Here is a 15,037-nt window from a genome sequence, read left to right as displayed (position 1 = left end):
TCTTTTGGACATTATCTCAGTCAAACTTCGTTTCTTAGTCTAATCCTATCAGACTCAAACTGACCCTCCTCTGCCCCCAGCAATCCCATCTAAACCAAAGAATAGAAGCCACTTTACTAGCTCACATTACTGCCTAATTTACTGAGATACACAGTCATGGCTGTGAGAATAAACTTTGCCCAATTTTGGAAGAAAGCTACAAGACCAGTAGCCCTCGACTTACAATCACAGTTTAAGTCCTCGACTCACAACCAAAATTTCTCTTGCTAAGCAACACATTTCTTAAGTGAACTTTGCCCTATTTTACAATATTTCTTGCCAAAGTTGTTAAGTGAATCATTGCAGTTGTTAAGCTGTAACAATGTTCAGTGAATCTGGTTTCCCCATTGACTTGGCTTGTCAGAAGATCATAAAAGGTGAAGACATGACCCCAGGACACCTCAACTGTTACAAATTTGAGTCAATTGCTAAGTGTCTGAATGTTGACCATATGGCCATGGAAATGCTGCAACAATTGTAAGTGTGAGAAACGATCATAAGTCACTTTTTTCAGTGCTATTATAACTTTGAATGCTCACTAAATGAAATGTTGTAAGTCGAGGACCACCTGTACCAACAATATCTCATTGTAACTTAAAATTTAAGAGTATGCAGTAATGGAAAACTAACAGTATTGGTTGGAACAATCTTACAAAACAGAAGTTTAATCAAATTCAGTCAAGTATGGTTACCCTATACCATGGGTCGGCAACCCGTGGCTCCGGAGCCGCATGCGGCTCTTTGAGCCGTCTCCTGCGGCTCCCAGTCGCCTGGGTGGAGGTGCGCGCGCAGCTCTCCAAACCTTCAAGGCGGCGCTCGGCCCAGAGAAGCGGGAACTGGAGGGGCCACGATTTCCCCTCCAGAGGAAGAAGGCGCTGGATGCGGCCAGCTCCGCGGGGAAGGGGGAGCGGCGGCGGGGGGGACGGAAAAGTCGCAGAAATGGCAGGTGACCAGGCGGGGGAGGGGGGGGTGAGCCAGAAGGAAAAGGGAAACTCATCCCGCAGAGCGGTTGCGAAAAGAGGGAGGAGATAAGCCAGCCCGGTACCTGGATCTGCTTCCTGTGTCTCCTCCGCTCTGCCATGATATCCCCGTTTTGGTCTCCTGGTGATGTGGGGCTGAGCCGTAAAAGGGGGAGGGGGAGACCGAGGGAGGGAGGGAGGGAGGGAGGAAGGAAGAGAGAGAGAGCGACGGAGCCAGCGTCAGCCAGCGGGCTCACGAGGGGCAGCAACCTCGCGAGAGGCCACACGCAAGCCATTAGGTAACGTGTGCGAGCCCTTGGGGAGGCGGGGCGGGAGCGCGGTCCGGCCGCTGGGCTTCCTTTCCCTCTTGTCCGCATCGCTGCAAGGAATTGCGTTCTTTGGGGACGGCGACGCTCGCCCATTCACACGCTGTCCAAACGCTGGTCATTTGCTGCGGGGCTCCCGCTTGGAAGGGAAGGGAAGGGAAGATTTGTGAGGGGAAGATGCCCTATCGGGGTGGACATAAGGATCCTCCTCCTGAAAAATGTTACCCCAAGTATTCGAGCCAGTCTGTCCCAATAACCTGGGAAGCCTTTCCAAATCCCAGGCTGGTTGTAGTCAGGGTGACCTTCGCGCATCTGGAAGGCACCGAGAGAGCGTATTTTGTTGAATTGGAGCCATGGGCTAGTCGTGGTTAAGGCACTTGTAGGTGAAGCAAATCACAAAAGCCCCCAAATCCTTCTAAATGCAGCCCACGGGCGAGCTTCCCAAGTTGTTTTAATTTAGTTTGCACGTGGCAATAGAAATAAGCTTTTTTCCTCCTCAGCGGATCGGTGCGGTGAAGAGGCTGGGCTTCCTTAGGGGGGCCTTTCATTCCTGTACAAGGGGGAAGGGGAACTCTCTGTGCTTTTGTGTGTGCGTGTGTGTGTGTGGCCCATCTGCAAAGCTGCCGAGGAAGGAGAAGCGGGATACTGGTTGGGTGGGGGAGCGGCAAAAGCGGGGGGAGAGAGAGAGAGAAACGGCTCTGCCTTTGGTTCCGCCTCCTAAAGCACAGGGGCGCTAGAGAAAGTTTGGAGTTGGGTAAGGAAGCGCAAAATTCAGGAAGGAAAGCGGGGCGGCGGGCGAACGGGAGAACCGGGAGCATTGGGGGGAGCAGAGGGGAGCGATTACTGTCTCGCTACTAAAACGAGGGCCGGCCACTCCGCTGGGGCGAGCGTGCCTGTCCTGCTCCCTTTCTCTTCCAAGCAGCGCTGCTCAGCGGAGACGGCGACGACGACCTCAGAGTCACAGCCTAGGAATGCTAAGAATGCAGGGCGGCCGCCGGCAGTGGAAGGCAGGAAACATCGGGGCTTGAGATCTCACTTTCCCCCCCCTCTTCCTCCCTCTCTCGTGCTTTACATACACACACACACACACGCACACACACAAAAGCACAGAGAGTTCCCCTTCCCCCTTGTACAGGAATGAAAGGCCCCCCGAAGGAAGCCCGGAGACCTGCCGCGTTGACGAACACGGCAGCTGTGCAAAGGGAATGGCGGCGGTTTGGAGAGTGCGCGCGCACCTCTCCCAAGGACGGCGGCGGCTTTCTGATGCCTCCGGCTGGAATCGCACCCATTAGCAGCAGCGCCAGGAGCGTCCGCCGGGGCAAACGAGGGGAAGGGCAGCTCCCCCAGCCTCGCAGATCCTCGGGAACGGCAAGGACCGGGTTTCTGCTCGGAGGGAGGGGGGAGCGCAGCTCGCACGGTCCGGCTTCGTCCTCTGGCCCGGCCCAAACGCCACCTCTCTCGCCCCCTGCGCCGGGGCCAGGGGCCAGGCTGGGCATGCGAGGCGTTGTTCCCCTCCCGCAGGGCAGCCGCGGAGCAAAGAAGGGAGGGACGTGCTCCCTCCTGCCCCCTCCGGAAAAGCGGGCGGGGGGCGGACTTCCTGGCCGGGCTTCTTTGGGATGCTGGCGCCTGAACAAAGGGCGGGAGCTGCCCAAGGTGGGCTGCAGCAACTCGCTTCTCTGCCCCTCCTCCAGGCAAGCGGGGCTTTGTCCCCTGCCTCTCCGGACCTGCCCGCGGCGCTCCGACCCTCCCACTTTTAGAAGCCGCTGTTCTTAGGACAAAAGCCCCCGTCGCCCCCTCCCCCCTGCACGCGCCGGCCTGGCCCCGTTTGACGAACGCGGCAGGTCTCCGGATGGGACGGCGCGCACCTCTCCAAAGGGGAGACCAGTCGCCGCGCAGGTGCCTCCCATTTTGCGCATGCGCAAAATGTTTTTTGCGCATGCGCGTGAGTGGACGCACGCGCGCACACTTTTTGCGGCTCCCACTTTTTTGTTTGTGTGACGGAACCGGTTCTGAGTGGCTCTTTTCCTTTTTCCGGTTGCCGACCCCTGCCCTATACACAATACATCACACAGTAAGGCAAATATAAACTCACAGCATGGTTTCTAAGCAGGTTACCATGTTTATAAATATGAGCTGTGGTGGCGCAATGGTTAGAATGCAGTATTGCACGCTAATTCTGCCAACTGCCAGCAGTTCGATCCTCTATGGCTCAAGGTTGACTTAGCCTTCCATCCTTCTGAAATCGGTAAAATGAGGACCCAGATTGTTGGGGGAAATATGCTGTCTGTAAATGTTTAGAGAGGGCTGTAAAAGCACTGTGAAGTGGTATATAAATCTAAGTGCTATTGCCATTTCCAATAAGTTCCTTTTTTCTTTTCTTTTTTTAATGCTTGTAAAAAATAGTGGAGACCTTAGTATTAAACATTAAGTTCAAATACAGAAATCTTTTTATATTATAAAATAACTCAGTGCATGCTATGTTATGATGATGATGTTATCCATTTGTTATATTCGACTCTAGGCGATTCTATGGGCCTGGTTTCTTCACATCTTCCAATCTTGCACTACTTGTGTTTTTTATGCTTTTTCTCCCCCTTTAAAAGATTATCTAAATCATATAAAACATGCATATATAATTTTAATTTTTTACAATATTTCTTTAATGAAAGGCAATCTAATCATGCAATTTCAGTGTCAAAATTTATTTTCAAACAAAAGATCTGAGAATAATCTCCCATGGCAAAAAGTACATAAAAAGATAACATAATACTAATAATCAATATTCAAACTAACAGTACAAATATCATCTTAAATGTAAGCATTACATAAAAAAACTATAAATGCAAATGAAACATGTATAACTTTAACAAGTCACAATGTTCATCTTATCAAAACAATCTAATCATAAAATCCCAAAATCAAAATATTACTTTTTTTTCTTTCTCCAGCAAGAAATCCAAGAGTGGCCCCCAGGTAGCAATCAAATTTTTCAAATTACTTTCTAGTGTCTTGTGCGAAGCCAAGCAGGCTGATACAATTGGGGGCTGTGTACGTGTTTGCAAGCCTAGAGGCATTTAGATTCGGTCACCAAATTAAATTCTGGGGGAATATCCCAAAGATGCTTTTTTCACGAGGCAACTGGACTTTCTTGTTTTTCGTTGAAAGTCCAGTTGCCTCCTGAAAAAGCATCTTTGGGACAACTATGACTTGGATGATTGAGAACCTCCATAGACATTCTGGGGGAATACTGCTCGGTCTTCTTTTATTAAACAACGACCGGAGTCACTCCTGATGCGCGTCGTGTAAACGAGGCCACAGGATCGGGAGGCAATCCGGTGTGTGCATTTCCTTGGGGAATCGAAGAGCTTCGCACATTCCACCGCTGGAAGATGCTTTTTCCATCCGAGTTTGGCGCCCTTCGCGGAACTTTGAAGCAAGCAAGCAAACGGGAGCTCTCGGTCCCACCCTCCAATCCGTTGCGGTGAGTAAAAGCTGCTGCATTTCTTCCCGCCCCCCACCAGCAAAGGTAGTAGTATTTCCCCAGACACACACACACACACCCCACACCCGGCTCCTCGCGACCCGGATGCGAAAGGAAGCGCCTTCCGGAACACTTCCGGGAAGGGAACCGGTGGGGGGAGAGGAGAGCTTGTTGCTTCTTCTTCCGCCCGGATTGTGGCGGACTAAAGCTTTGGGATCGCGCCATGGCGGTCCCAATGGAGGCGCAGTTGCAGAGTATCTTCGAGGAGGTGGTGGTGAGTCTCGCTGCCCGCTACGGCAGTCATCATCATCATCATCATCAACAACCATCATCATCAAACGATGGCCGCCGCCTGCAAGGGGAATGCTGCGGGGAGTAGTGGGGTGGGAAGGGGACTGTAGATGTCAGATTCAGCTGGCTCTCTCTGCTGGCGAGAGAGAACCGTTCGCTGTAACTCTGCAAAAGGCAGATGATGGAGAAATCGAAGGGGGAAGATGGGGGGGGAAGAAGACGGAGAACTGGAGTAGCAAGCTGGTCCTTATGCTTCTTGTTTCCCTGGGGTTGGAAGTTAGTGAAGCTTTGAATGGTCACTCTGTTAGGGCAACCTAGGCAGGATCTGACCACATCTAACCCCAAACATCCCCGTAGGTTAGGTGCCTCTGGGGAAATGAAGAATTGCCTCTGAAACAGCCCTCACTTCTTCTCCACTAAGAAGGCGAGGGGCCTCTCTTAGGGCTTCCATCTAACCTTCTGGAGTAATCGTTACTGTGGATAGTCTTATTTGTCCTGGATTAGCTAGGCTTCTATAAAGCTGCCCCAGTTGATGGGCAAAACTATTGTTGGCAAAGTGAAGACTATACTGCCTTTGGCTAGGGCTAGGCTGAATCTTCTGCTTCTAAAACTATGGTAGATGAAAAACCCTTTGCCTTCTGCAAGTGTGTCACTTACACACACCTGTCTTCTCCTGTTCATCACTCTTGCAGATGTGATAGTTCCCAACCTTGCGATTGCTTCCTCATTAGGGAATTGTTATCATCCCTGCCCTCCCCACTTCCATATTATTCTTTTTTGAGATGTGGGGCTAGTGCTTATAGATATTTTGTTAGTGGCAGGATTATTTCTTAATGACCTCCCAACATGGACTTTTCTATACATTGTATAGAAGTATAGACTTCTGTTCATTGTATGTGTCTAGAATACATATGTAGGATAATATTTTATTGACAGATGCTGGGACAGAGCAATAGGCAGCCCTTGTTTCTGTTTGGTTTCCCATTTCCCTTCAGTAATTTCTATGTTCCATTTTTCTTTTATCTCATGTAGTCAAATATCTTGAATTTTATCAATATTTTTATCAACCTCTCCTCCCTAACCAAAATATTTTCTCTAACTATCACCTTAGACCAGACATGTCAAACACAAGGCCTGGGGGCCGGATCCGGCCCGCGAAATGGTTTCATGTGGCCCGCGAAGCCATCCTGGAAACAGTGAGGGAACGGCCCCCATTGCCTTGGCCCTGGCCCAGAGACCCTCCTTCTGCCAAAGACCCTCAGATCCCCCCACTCCTGCCCAGGCCCCCATAGGCACCCTTGATGCGAACAATGTAGAGCTGGCCACGCCCACCCAGTAGGCCATACGCACTCTAGCCACACCCACCCAGTAGGCCACGCCCACCCAGGCCATACCCACCCGGCCCCCTGAGGGCAACCGCAATGCTGATGCAGCCCTCAGTGAAATTGAGTTTGATACCCCTGCCTTAGACCACTGGTTAATACTTGAAGTGGGGCTTGTTTATTTGTTTATTGGCTCTGATTACCTTTTTCCACTTGTTTATATGCATTGAGAATTTTTACTTTAGTTAGCTGGTATCAGTAGATACCCCCAAGATACTCCTCAAACACTGTGATTGGTTTGTTCTAGTAGTAATATATATTAAACCCTAAACTTCAGTTTGATATAATGGTCTGGCAGTAACTTCGGTAGCATATACTTTAATAAATGGAAAGAAAGTTGGAAAGTTGGTATTAGTAGATAAGTTTTTATTTGAGACTGTTTCTTCCTCTGCCCGTTCTGGATACTTTGATTTGAACATGGAATATAGGTGACGTAGAATAAAAGCAAAGTTGTTATTAGAATGTGATACCATGTTTTAAATTCTTTTATAGAAAACAGAAGTCATCGAGGAAGCTTTTCCTGGGTAAGTGAAATGTAACCATTTCCTAGCATAACTGTAGAGATTCTGTTGTAGTAACTAGTAATGAAATACTTTATAAATAACTTGTCTTTACTTGTTTTAGCATGTTTATGGATACCCCAGAAGATGAGCGAACTAAATTAATTAGCTGTTTGAGTGCCTTTCGACAGTTCTGGAGCAATCTTTCCCAGGTGAGTATTTTATTTGCTGGTTTTTTAATGACATCCAATCCAAAATGATTCTCCAATCATTTCACAAGTTGCAGAATAGTGTGTGTGTGTGTGTGTGTGTGTGTGTGTGTGTACACATACATACTATAGTTAGTTTATATATTGCCTTAAATTCAGCTTAAAAGTTTTATCAAAATAAGAATGGTACAACCCAAAACTTTCAGTTGTCAATTCTTAAATATTAAGATTGTATGACTTGTGGGAAAATTTTATCAGTATAAATATTTTTTATTTATATTTAATTTAGTTTTTAACAAATTATGAAGAAGTTGAATAAATATATATTTTTTATTTTACAGGAATCTCATGAACAGTGTGTTCAGTGGATTGTAAGGTTCATACATAGTCAACATAGTCCTAAAAGAATTTCTTTTCTATATGATTGTTTAGCAATGGCTGTGGAGACTGGGTTACTGCCACCCAGGTATGTTCCTTTCAGATAAACTGCAGTAGAGAATTCATTACAGGATATCAGTTGCTTAAAGCTAATAATAATAATAATACATCAGATCTGCTTAGAAAAGATACTACTCATTGTGTTTTTTCTTTAATTTTCCTAGAATGGTTTGTGAATCTCTGTTGAATTCTGACAACCTAGAATGGGAAAGGACACAGCTTTGGTCTCTGACATTTAAACTTGTTCAAAAAATAATTGGTGGTGTAGACTACAAGGTAATAACTATACATATATGCTATTTTTATAATGCAGCATTAATAGCTTCCTTATATTTTATAGCCTTATACTTACATCTGTGTATTTGTTTTTTCAAAGGGACGCGGTGGCTCAGTGTGTTAGGACGCTGAGCTTGTCGATCAGAAGGTCGGCAGTTTGGCGGGTCGAATCCCGAGTGCCGCGTAACAGAGTGAGCGCCTGTTACTCGTCCCAGCTTCTGCCAACCTAGCAGTTCGAAAGCACGTAAAAATGCAAGTAGAAAAATAGGGACCACTACGGTGGGAAGGTAACAGTGTTCCATGCGCCTTTGGCGTCTAGTCATGCCGGCCACATAACCACGGAGACGTCCTCGGACAAACGCTGGCTCTTTGGCTTTGAAACGGAGATGAGCACCGGCCCCTAGAGTCGGAAACGACTAGCACGCATGTGCGGGGGAACCTTTACCTTTACCTTTACCTATTTGTTTTTAAGATTTATAAGGCTGCCCAACTCAAACAGTGGCAACTTTTGGACAGCATACAGCATAAAACAAGCAAGAAACAATCTCCACCCCCATATGTTATTAAAATGTACAATATATAATATATAAAATTAAATGTCTATAATAAAGATACGAGATAGAGCTATATTTTCAATTTACTCTAATGTAGATTATAATGACTTACAAATTATAACAGTCTGTAATGAATTCAGCAGTAGAACTGGAGAGACCTTAATTACCTACTCCAGTGATTCCATTTTACCTGATGTTACAATCTAAATTATTATCGGATCAGTCAATAGTACAAGTACTTCTAGTTGTAAGGGTTCAGACATCTCAAATGGGTTGGAACATGCATTGTCTTTTTCATCAATTTCTTTACTCATTGCTATATGATTTTATGCCAGGCATACTCATCTGATTTGTAAGATTTCTATAAAAGAAGGACTTTTGGGCTGGGATCATGGCACAGTCATTAAAGATGAATGGAGATATCAAATACAGGAAGTGATTTGTCATCTGCCTTGATTCCACGTCCTCAAGAAGATCACTGCTCATTAGTTTGTTCTTCTACATTACATCAGGGAAGCAACGTATAACTTCAAACTGGAAAGAGAGCTGAAAAACTTCTAACGGACCTAAAAAAAATTATGCAGATGGTTTGGGTGTGTGTGTGTGTGTGTTTGTGTGTTTAAAGAGAAGTGGCAGATCATGCAATACAGTTTGAATGAAAAAGCTTATGTATTATCCTCTAGATATGCTAGAATGACAGGCATAAAATGTTATTGTACAATTTCATATTAGTGTTATAATTTTAATTCATTTATACAAAATTAAAAAGTGAATTTTGAATTTTACATTTTGGCATAAGATTCAAAAATAAATTTGATCTGTATGTTACAGGGTGTACGAGACCTTTTGAAGGGTATCCTGGAGAAGATCCTAACTATTCCTAACACTGTGAGCTCTGCTGTGGTGCAACAGCTATTAGCAGCAAGAGAGGTAAGGATATTAAGTGGAGAAAACTAGATCTGAATTGTTGAATTCAACATTTATATAAATGCTTCAAAAAGAGACAACTGAGAAACATTCTGAGACTTTTCTGCTAATTACATTTTCTTGTAACTTGCAAACTATATTGGCTTAGAGATAATAGCATTCTTCAATTCATACTACTTCCTTGGGTTACTCAGTATAGGTAGTTCTTTATTTAATGTTATTTAAATTACAGATTCTAAAAATATGTGGATTATATTATTTAAATTTAGTTTGCTTTGCTGCTTTGGTGTTTTGTCCTAAAACAAAACAAAGGACTATTCATTATTCTCTAGTCATCCTCAAAATGTTTAACGTTTTCAAATCTAATATTTTAATTTAATTTGTACAACATTTTTGCTCAGAAACATGCATAATTTAAATAAACCTAAATCTAATTTTAATTTAAATAATTCAAATGTGCCTGGCCTATTTTGAGTATATTTTAAAAACTGAATATATATATTTAATTAATCCCAGTAAGAAAATTATGTCTCATAGCAAATAATCCCATAATTGATGTAGGACCACTGAGAAACAGGAACTCACGAAGTCTTCAGAAATATGGCAAAGTTTTGGGAGGCAGAAATACACCAGTAAATACTAAATATCTAAAGAAAAAAAATTGAAAGAAGACATAGGAAGCTGACTATAACTGGACAAGATTTTACATTGCACCATTTCAAATGTTGATTTTATATATGTGTGTGTATGTATGTATGTATGTATGTATGTAACATAACATAAACTCTTCTCTGGTTATTGGTTTTTCCTTAGGTTGTAGCATATATTTTGGAAAGGAATGCGTGCTTATTACCTGCTTACTTTGCTGTCACAGAAATCCGAAAGTTGTATCCTGAAGGAAAACTTCCTCACTGGGTAAGATTTGATGTTTAAAAATAAAATAAATCCTTTTGGACCTTAGGAAGTAAGGCACAATAGATAGTAAATTGGCAGTTTAACAAATTTGATAGACGGACCAATTTTTTAAAGTTGTTATTATATAAAGAAAAAATTAATAGAAATAAAAGTTTAAAAGAATATAAAAATAGATAATACAGGTAAAAGACCAGGTTTGGTGTAGTGGTTAAGGCATCAGGCTAAAAACTGGGAGACCATGAATTCTAGTCCTGCCTTGGGCACAAAGCCACTGTTATGGTGGTCACGGTTAGGCAGACCTCCAGAGAGTTCTTTATTTTTCTTGGGAATGGTTAAACAAATATGGCATCCTGTAAATTATATCATTTGCACCTTCTATATCAGGGGTGTCAAACTGCCGGCCCACGGGCCGGATGCATCAACAGTGAAACCACGCCCATCCCATTGCCGGCAATGGGGGAAAAGCTCCAATATGCCCCATGATGTCACGTGACGTCGCAGGTTTGACATGTCTGTTCTATATCATTTGCAGCTCTTATCATTTGCAGAACGCTGTTATGCAAACTCTGTAAATTGTGAAAAATTACTTAGTTTGCATAACGAGGTACATAAGTGCGCACAAAGTTCATAGCGCTGCAGTTTTCATGGTACTTTCAAGCTGTGATTTCTGGGTTTTGAATTAATCTGTAATTTGTAACTAGCGTTTAAATCATGTTTTCCTATTTTATATGTTTTTTAGTTGTTAGGTAACCTTGTATCAGATTTTGTGGATTCCTTCAGGCCTACAGCAAGGATAAATTCCATCTGTGGTAAGCATTTGCTGTGTATGTAGCAACTGAAGGATTAGCTCTCTCTAGCCTATGAAGTTTGAAGGCATTTGGTATGTCTTATTACTCATAGTTACCATGGGTTCCTGAGCTCCAATCTATTACTTGGCATCCAACTAAACAGGCTACAGATTTGGTCATCAGGCTAAACATGATAGGTTTGCAAGGACTAATTTATTGCCTTTCTATCCCTCTTTTTATTTTTCCTTTTTGAGAGCTCAAAGTAGTTCATATAAGGGTTTCTTTGCATGCTATCCCCAGAACAACTGCCCTATAAAATAAACTGCCCTAAGAAAGAGTGACTGGCCCCTGGTGTATTCAAGCTGGTGCTTATGACCTATAAAGTCCTTCATGGCTTAGGTCCTGGTTATCTGTAGGATTCTTTTTATTGTTTCTGCCAAGCCAGTAAGATCAAGATGAACTTACATCAGCTGTGAAGGTTTGTCATCTAGTGGAACCTAGGAAATGTGCTTTCTTAGTGGCTGTCCTACGGAACAGCATTCTTCTTGAGACCTGCATGGCCCACCCCTTATTGGACTTTCACAAAGCTGTAAAAAGCTGGCTCCTTTTCGGGGGGCCTGGGCAGGGAATGTTGATTTACTCCCTAATGCATCTTTTTGTTTTATCTTTGGGAGTACACCTGTGTTAATTACCTTTCTCTGATGCGTATCAATTATTGTGGTTGATTTTGTCCTCTATTTTGTTTTTATTTTTATATGAACTACTTTGAGTTCTCAAAAGAAAAGTCCTTATACTAGTCATTTTAACTCTGTTACCGTGTTTCCCCCAAAATATGACTCGGTCTTATATATTTTTTTGGCTCCAAAAGATACATTAGGGCTTATTTTCAGGGAAGCACAGTATCAGGGTGATCAGCCTGGCTGGGCTCCCCACCCCCAGCGCATGCACAAGAGGCGGCGAGTACGCAGGGATCGATGGTGTCCGGCAGCAGCCACAGCCTGCTGGCCTTTTGACCAGTGCACTCTAGGGCTGCACAGTCAGTGCAGCACAGGTGAGTTGATTACCTGTCCAAGCAACAGGTGGAGGCAGAAGCACATGGGGAGGCAGGCGATCCCGACGTTCAACAGCACTGGCAGCTGGCAGAGGCAAAAGCATGGGGGGAGGCCTCTGCTTGCTGTCGGTGCCACCGCGCATCGGGATCACTTGCCTCCCCCGTCCTTCTGCCTCCACCTGCTGCTAGTGGCGCCACACTTCGGAATTGCCTGCCTTCCCCCATCCCCGCCTCTACTTGGAGGACCGACCCAGTGGTCACAGCACTAGGACTTACCTGCACGGGCTGCGGCTGTTGCCAGATGCCATCGGCCCCCATGCACTCGTCACCTCCTGTGCTGGCCACGCCCCCCTGGCTGATGATGGTCTTAACTGGGGCTTATTTAGGGAATAGGGCTTATATTAGGAGCACGCTAAAAATCAGGCTAGGGCTTATTTTCTGGTTGGGTCTGCCTGCATTTGTACTATTAATTGAATCAGTGTACAAATTAGGAAGGGAGGGAGAGACAAAGAAAACCTTTGCAAAGGGGCAGGATTCAATGGTGAGGTCCAACCCTCATGACCAGGATAGTATAGATAGCATTTATAAATATTAGATCTTTTGTCTGTAAAATGAGAATCCCTAATAGTAACAGTTGTATATAATAATAAGACTGAATGTACAAAAAACAAAGCATGAATATTGAAATAATGTAATAATACAAGCAGAATGCTGGCAAAGAAAAGCATGGCCATGGTGGCTGCAGTAGTTAGAATGCAGCATTGCAGGCTAATTCTGCTGACTGCCAGCAGTTCGATCCTCTACAGCTCAAGGTTGACTCAGCCTTCCATCTTTCCAAGGTTGGTAAAATGAGGACCCAGACTCTGTAAACCACTTACAGAATGCTGTAAAGCACTATGAATCAGTATATAAGTCTAAGTGCTATTGCTATTACTATTGGAATGGTCAATTTCTAAAAAAAGAGTCGGAGAAAAGTAGATAAAGATAAAACCTGACAATTGCTTACAACTGGAACAGTAAAAAAAATCAAAAGGGTTGGTTTTGGCTGCTCAAAAGCAAACTTCACGTTAATGCAGTCAAGGCCACAATTGGAAAAAAAATATCAAATGATTCAAAGTACAGATTGTGCAAAGAAACAGAAGAAATAGTAGATCATATGTGCAGCGCGTACAAGATGGTACAAACTGATTCTAACCAATGACCTAGCGTAGTTGCAAAATGATTCACTGGAACATCTACAAAAATTATCATGTGCCAGTAATGGAAAACTGAAAAACGTAGAGTTGAGAAAAGTAGTAAAAAATGAGCCGGTTAAAATATTGTGGGATTTTCGAATACAAATTGATTGAAGTCTTGGCACATAACATAGCAGATTTAACTACGGTTGAAAAGAAGGAAGTATCACATGGCTTATTTGCGTGGCCCAGTTTCTGGCATGCCGCAGCCAAGTGCCGATCCACGGACTGAGGGTTGGGGACCCCTGGAATAGTTGCAAAGAATTGGAGAAGCTCACAAAATATCAAGATCTGAAAATCGAAATTGAAAGATTATGGCATAAACTAGCCATCATGGTCCCAGTGGTTATCAGCACACTGGGTGCAGTACCAAAATTTTTTGAATGGCAGTTAGAAAATCTCATGACTGGGAGCTGCACAGAATTCAACATAAGATGGACAAATATATAAATGTGTTATATAATCTTCACATTGATAATATTCCAACTGTCCATTACAAAAGACCACACTGCTTAGATATATTGCAACATAAGTTCTGGGGATGTGTATGAAGGTCAATGCCAGCTAAAGAACTGACAGCTGTGATTTAATATTGTTGTGTCTAATAACAGTAAAAAATAATAACTGAAAAGTAGAAATTTGCTATTCATATAACTCAGGATAACCTAATTATCTAAAATAATCTGAAAATGGGACATGTTGATATTTAAAATACTTACAAAATGTAATCTCTACCCATCTGTAGGAACTTTTGCACGTTTATAAAAAAGCTAAGTAACAATATCCCAATTGTAATAATTACATTTAGGGAATAATATACTTTGCGATTTTCTCTCTTTGGTGTCCAGGACGATGTAGTCTTCTTCCTGTAGTGAACAATTCTGGTGCTATTTGCAATTCATGGAAACTGGACCCGACAACACTTCGTTTTCCACTGAAAGGCCTTTTGCCATATGATAAGGTATATGTGCATGTGACCTTTGTGAATGCTTTGTAATGTAATAGAATAAATAAGCATATTAATCATATTTCAAAAATTCAGTGAAAATTGAAATTTAGCTTATTAATTGAATGCTTATAAGAAACATTAAACAGATTTGTATGTGGGGGATTTTTTGAGGGGGAGATACCCCAAACATTGTACTAATCTTGGAAAAAGTTTCCTTCCTTCCTTCCTTCCTTCCTTCCTTCCTTCCTTCCTTCCTTCCTCCCTCCCTCCCTCCCTCCCTCCCTCCCTCCCTCTCTCTCTCTCTCTCTCTCTCTCTCTCTCTCTTTTTCTCTCTCTCTTTCTCTCTTACCTACCTATCAGGAAAGTAAAATAAAGTACCTTACTAGCCTTAAAGTAACCCCTGGAAAGATTTTGACAGCAACAAGATGTCTCGGAGATCCCTTTAAATTTATTCAAAGCAAAGCAAACTGTTTTTAAAAAGATTCTTCTCAAAATCCAAAAATTCAGGACCAGATTTGGGCATAGCATAAAACATGCATGCTCTTATGTGCAGTACCTCTTCCAATATTATTTGATTGATTTGAACTATGGCCCAACAAGTTTTAGGCATTTTATAATAAGTAACAAAAAAGGGACGCGGTGGCTCAGTGGGTTAGGACGCTGAACTTGTCGATCGGAAGGTCGGCAGTTTGGCGGGTCGAATCCCGAGTGCCGCGT

General features: G+C 43.4%; 1 protein-coding gene across 2 annotated transcripts in view; it reads left to right on the top strand.

Moving 5' to 3' along the window:
- Positions 1-4,952: 4,952 nt before the first annotated feature.
- Positions 4,953-15,037, top strand: part of MED23 (mediator complex subunit 23) — a 54,071-nt gene continuing 43,986 nt past the window's right edge. For both annotated transcript variants that reach the window (XM_081312868.1, XM_081312867.1), the window contains exons 1-9: positions 4,953-5,079; positions 6,971-7,002; positions 7,103-7,190; positions 7,529-7,653; positions 7,790-7,901; positions 9,287-9,385; positions 10,196-10,297; positions 11,037-11,106; positions 14,220-14,332. In XM_081312868.1, coding sequence (XP_081168994.1) covers positions 5,029-5,079; positions 6,971-7,002; positions 7,103-7,190; positions 7,529-7,653; positions 7,790-7,901; positions 9,287-9,385; positions 10,196-10,297; positions 11,037-11,106; positions 14,220-14,332 — 792 coding nt within the window. In that variant the 5' untranslated portion in view covers positions 4,953-5,028. The remainder of the gene's footprint in view (positions 5,080-6,970; positions 7,003-7,102; positions 7,191-7,528; positions 7,654-7,789; positions 7,902-9,286; positions 9,386-10,195; positions 10,298-11,036; positions 11,107-14,219; positions 14,333-15,037) is intronic.

Source organism: Vipera berus (assembly GCF_964194415.1).
Source record: "Vipera berus genome assembly, chromosome: 1".
Taxonomy (NCBI): Eukaryota; Metazoa; Chordata; class Lepidosauria; order Squamata; family Viperidae; genus Vipera; species Vipera berus.
Note: the sequence above shows the minus strand (reverse complement) of the source record. Positions and strands in the feature narration are given on the sequence as shown.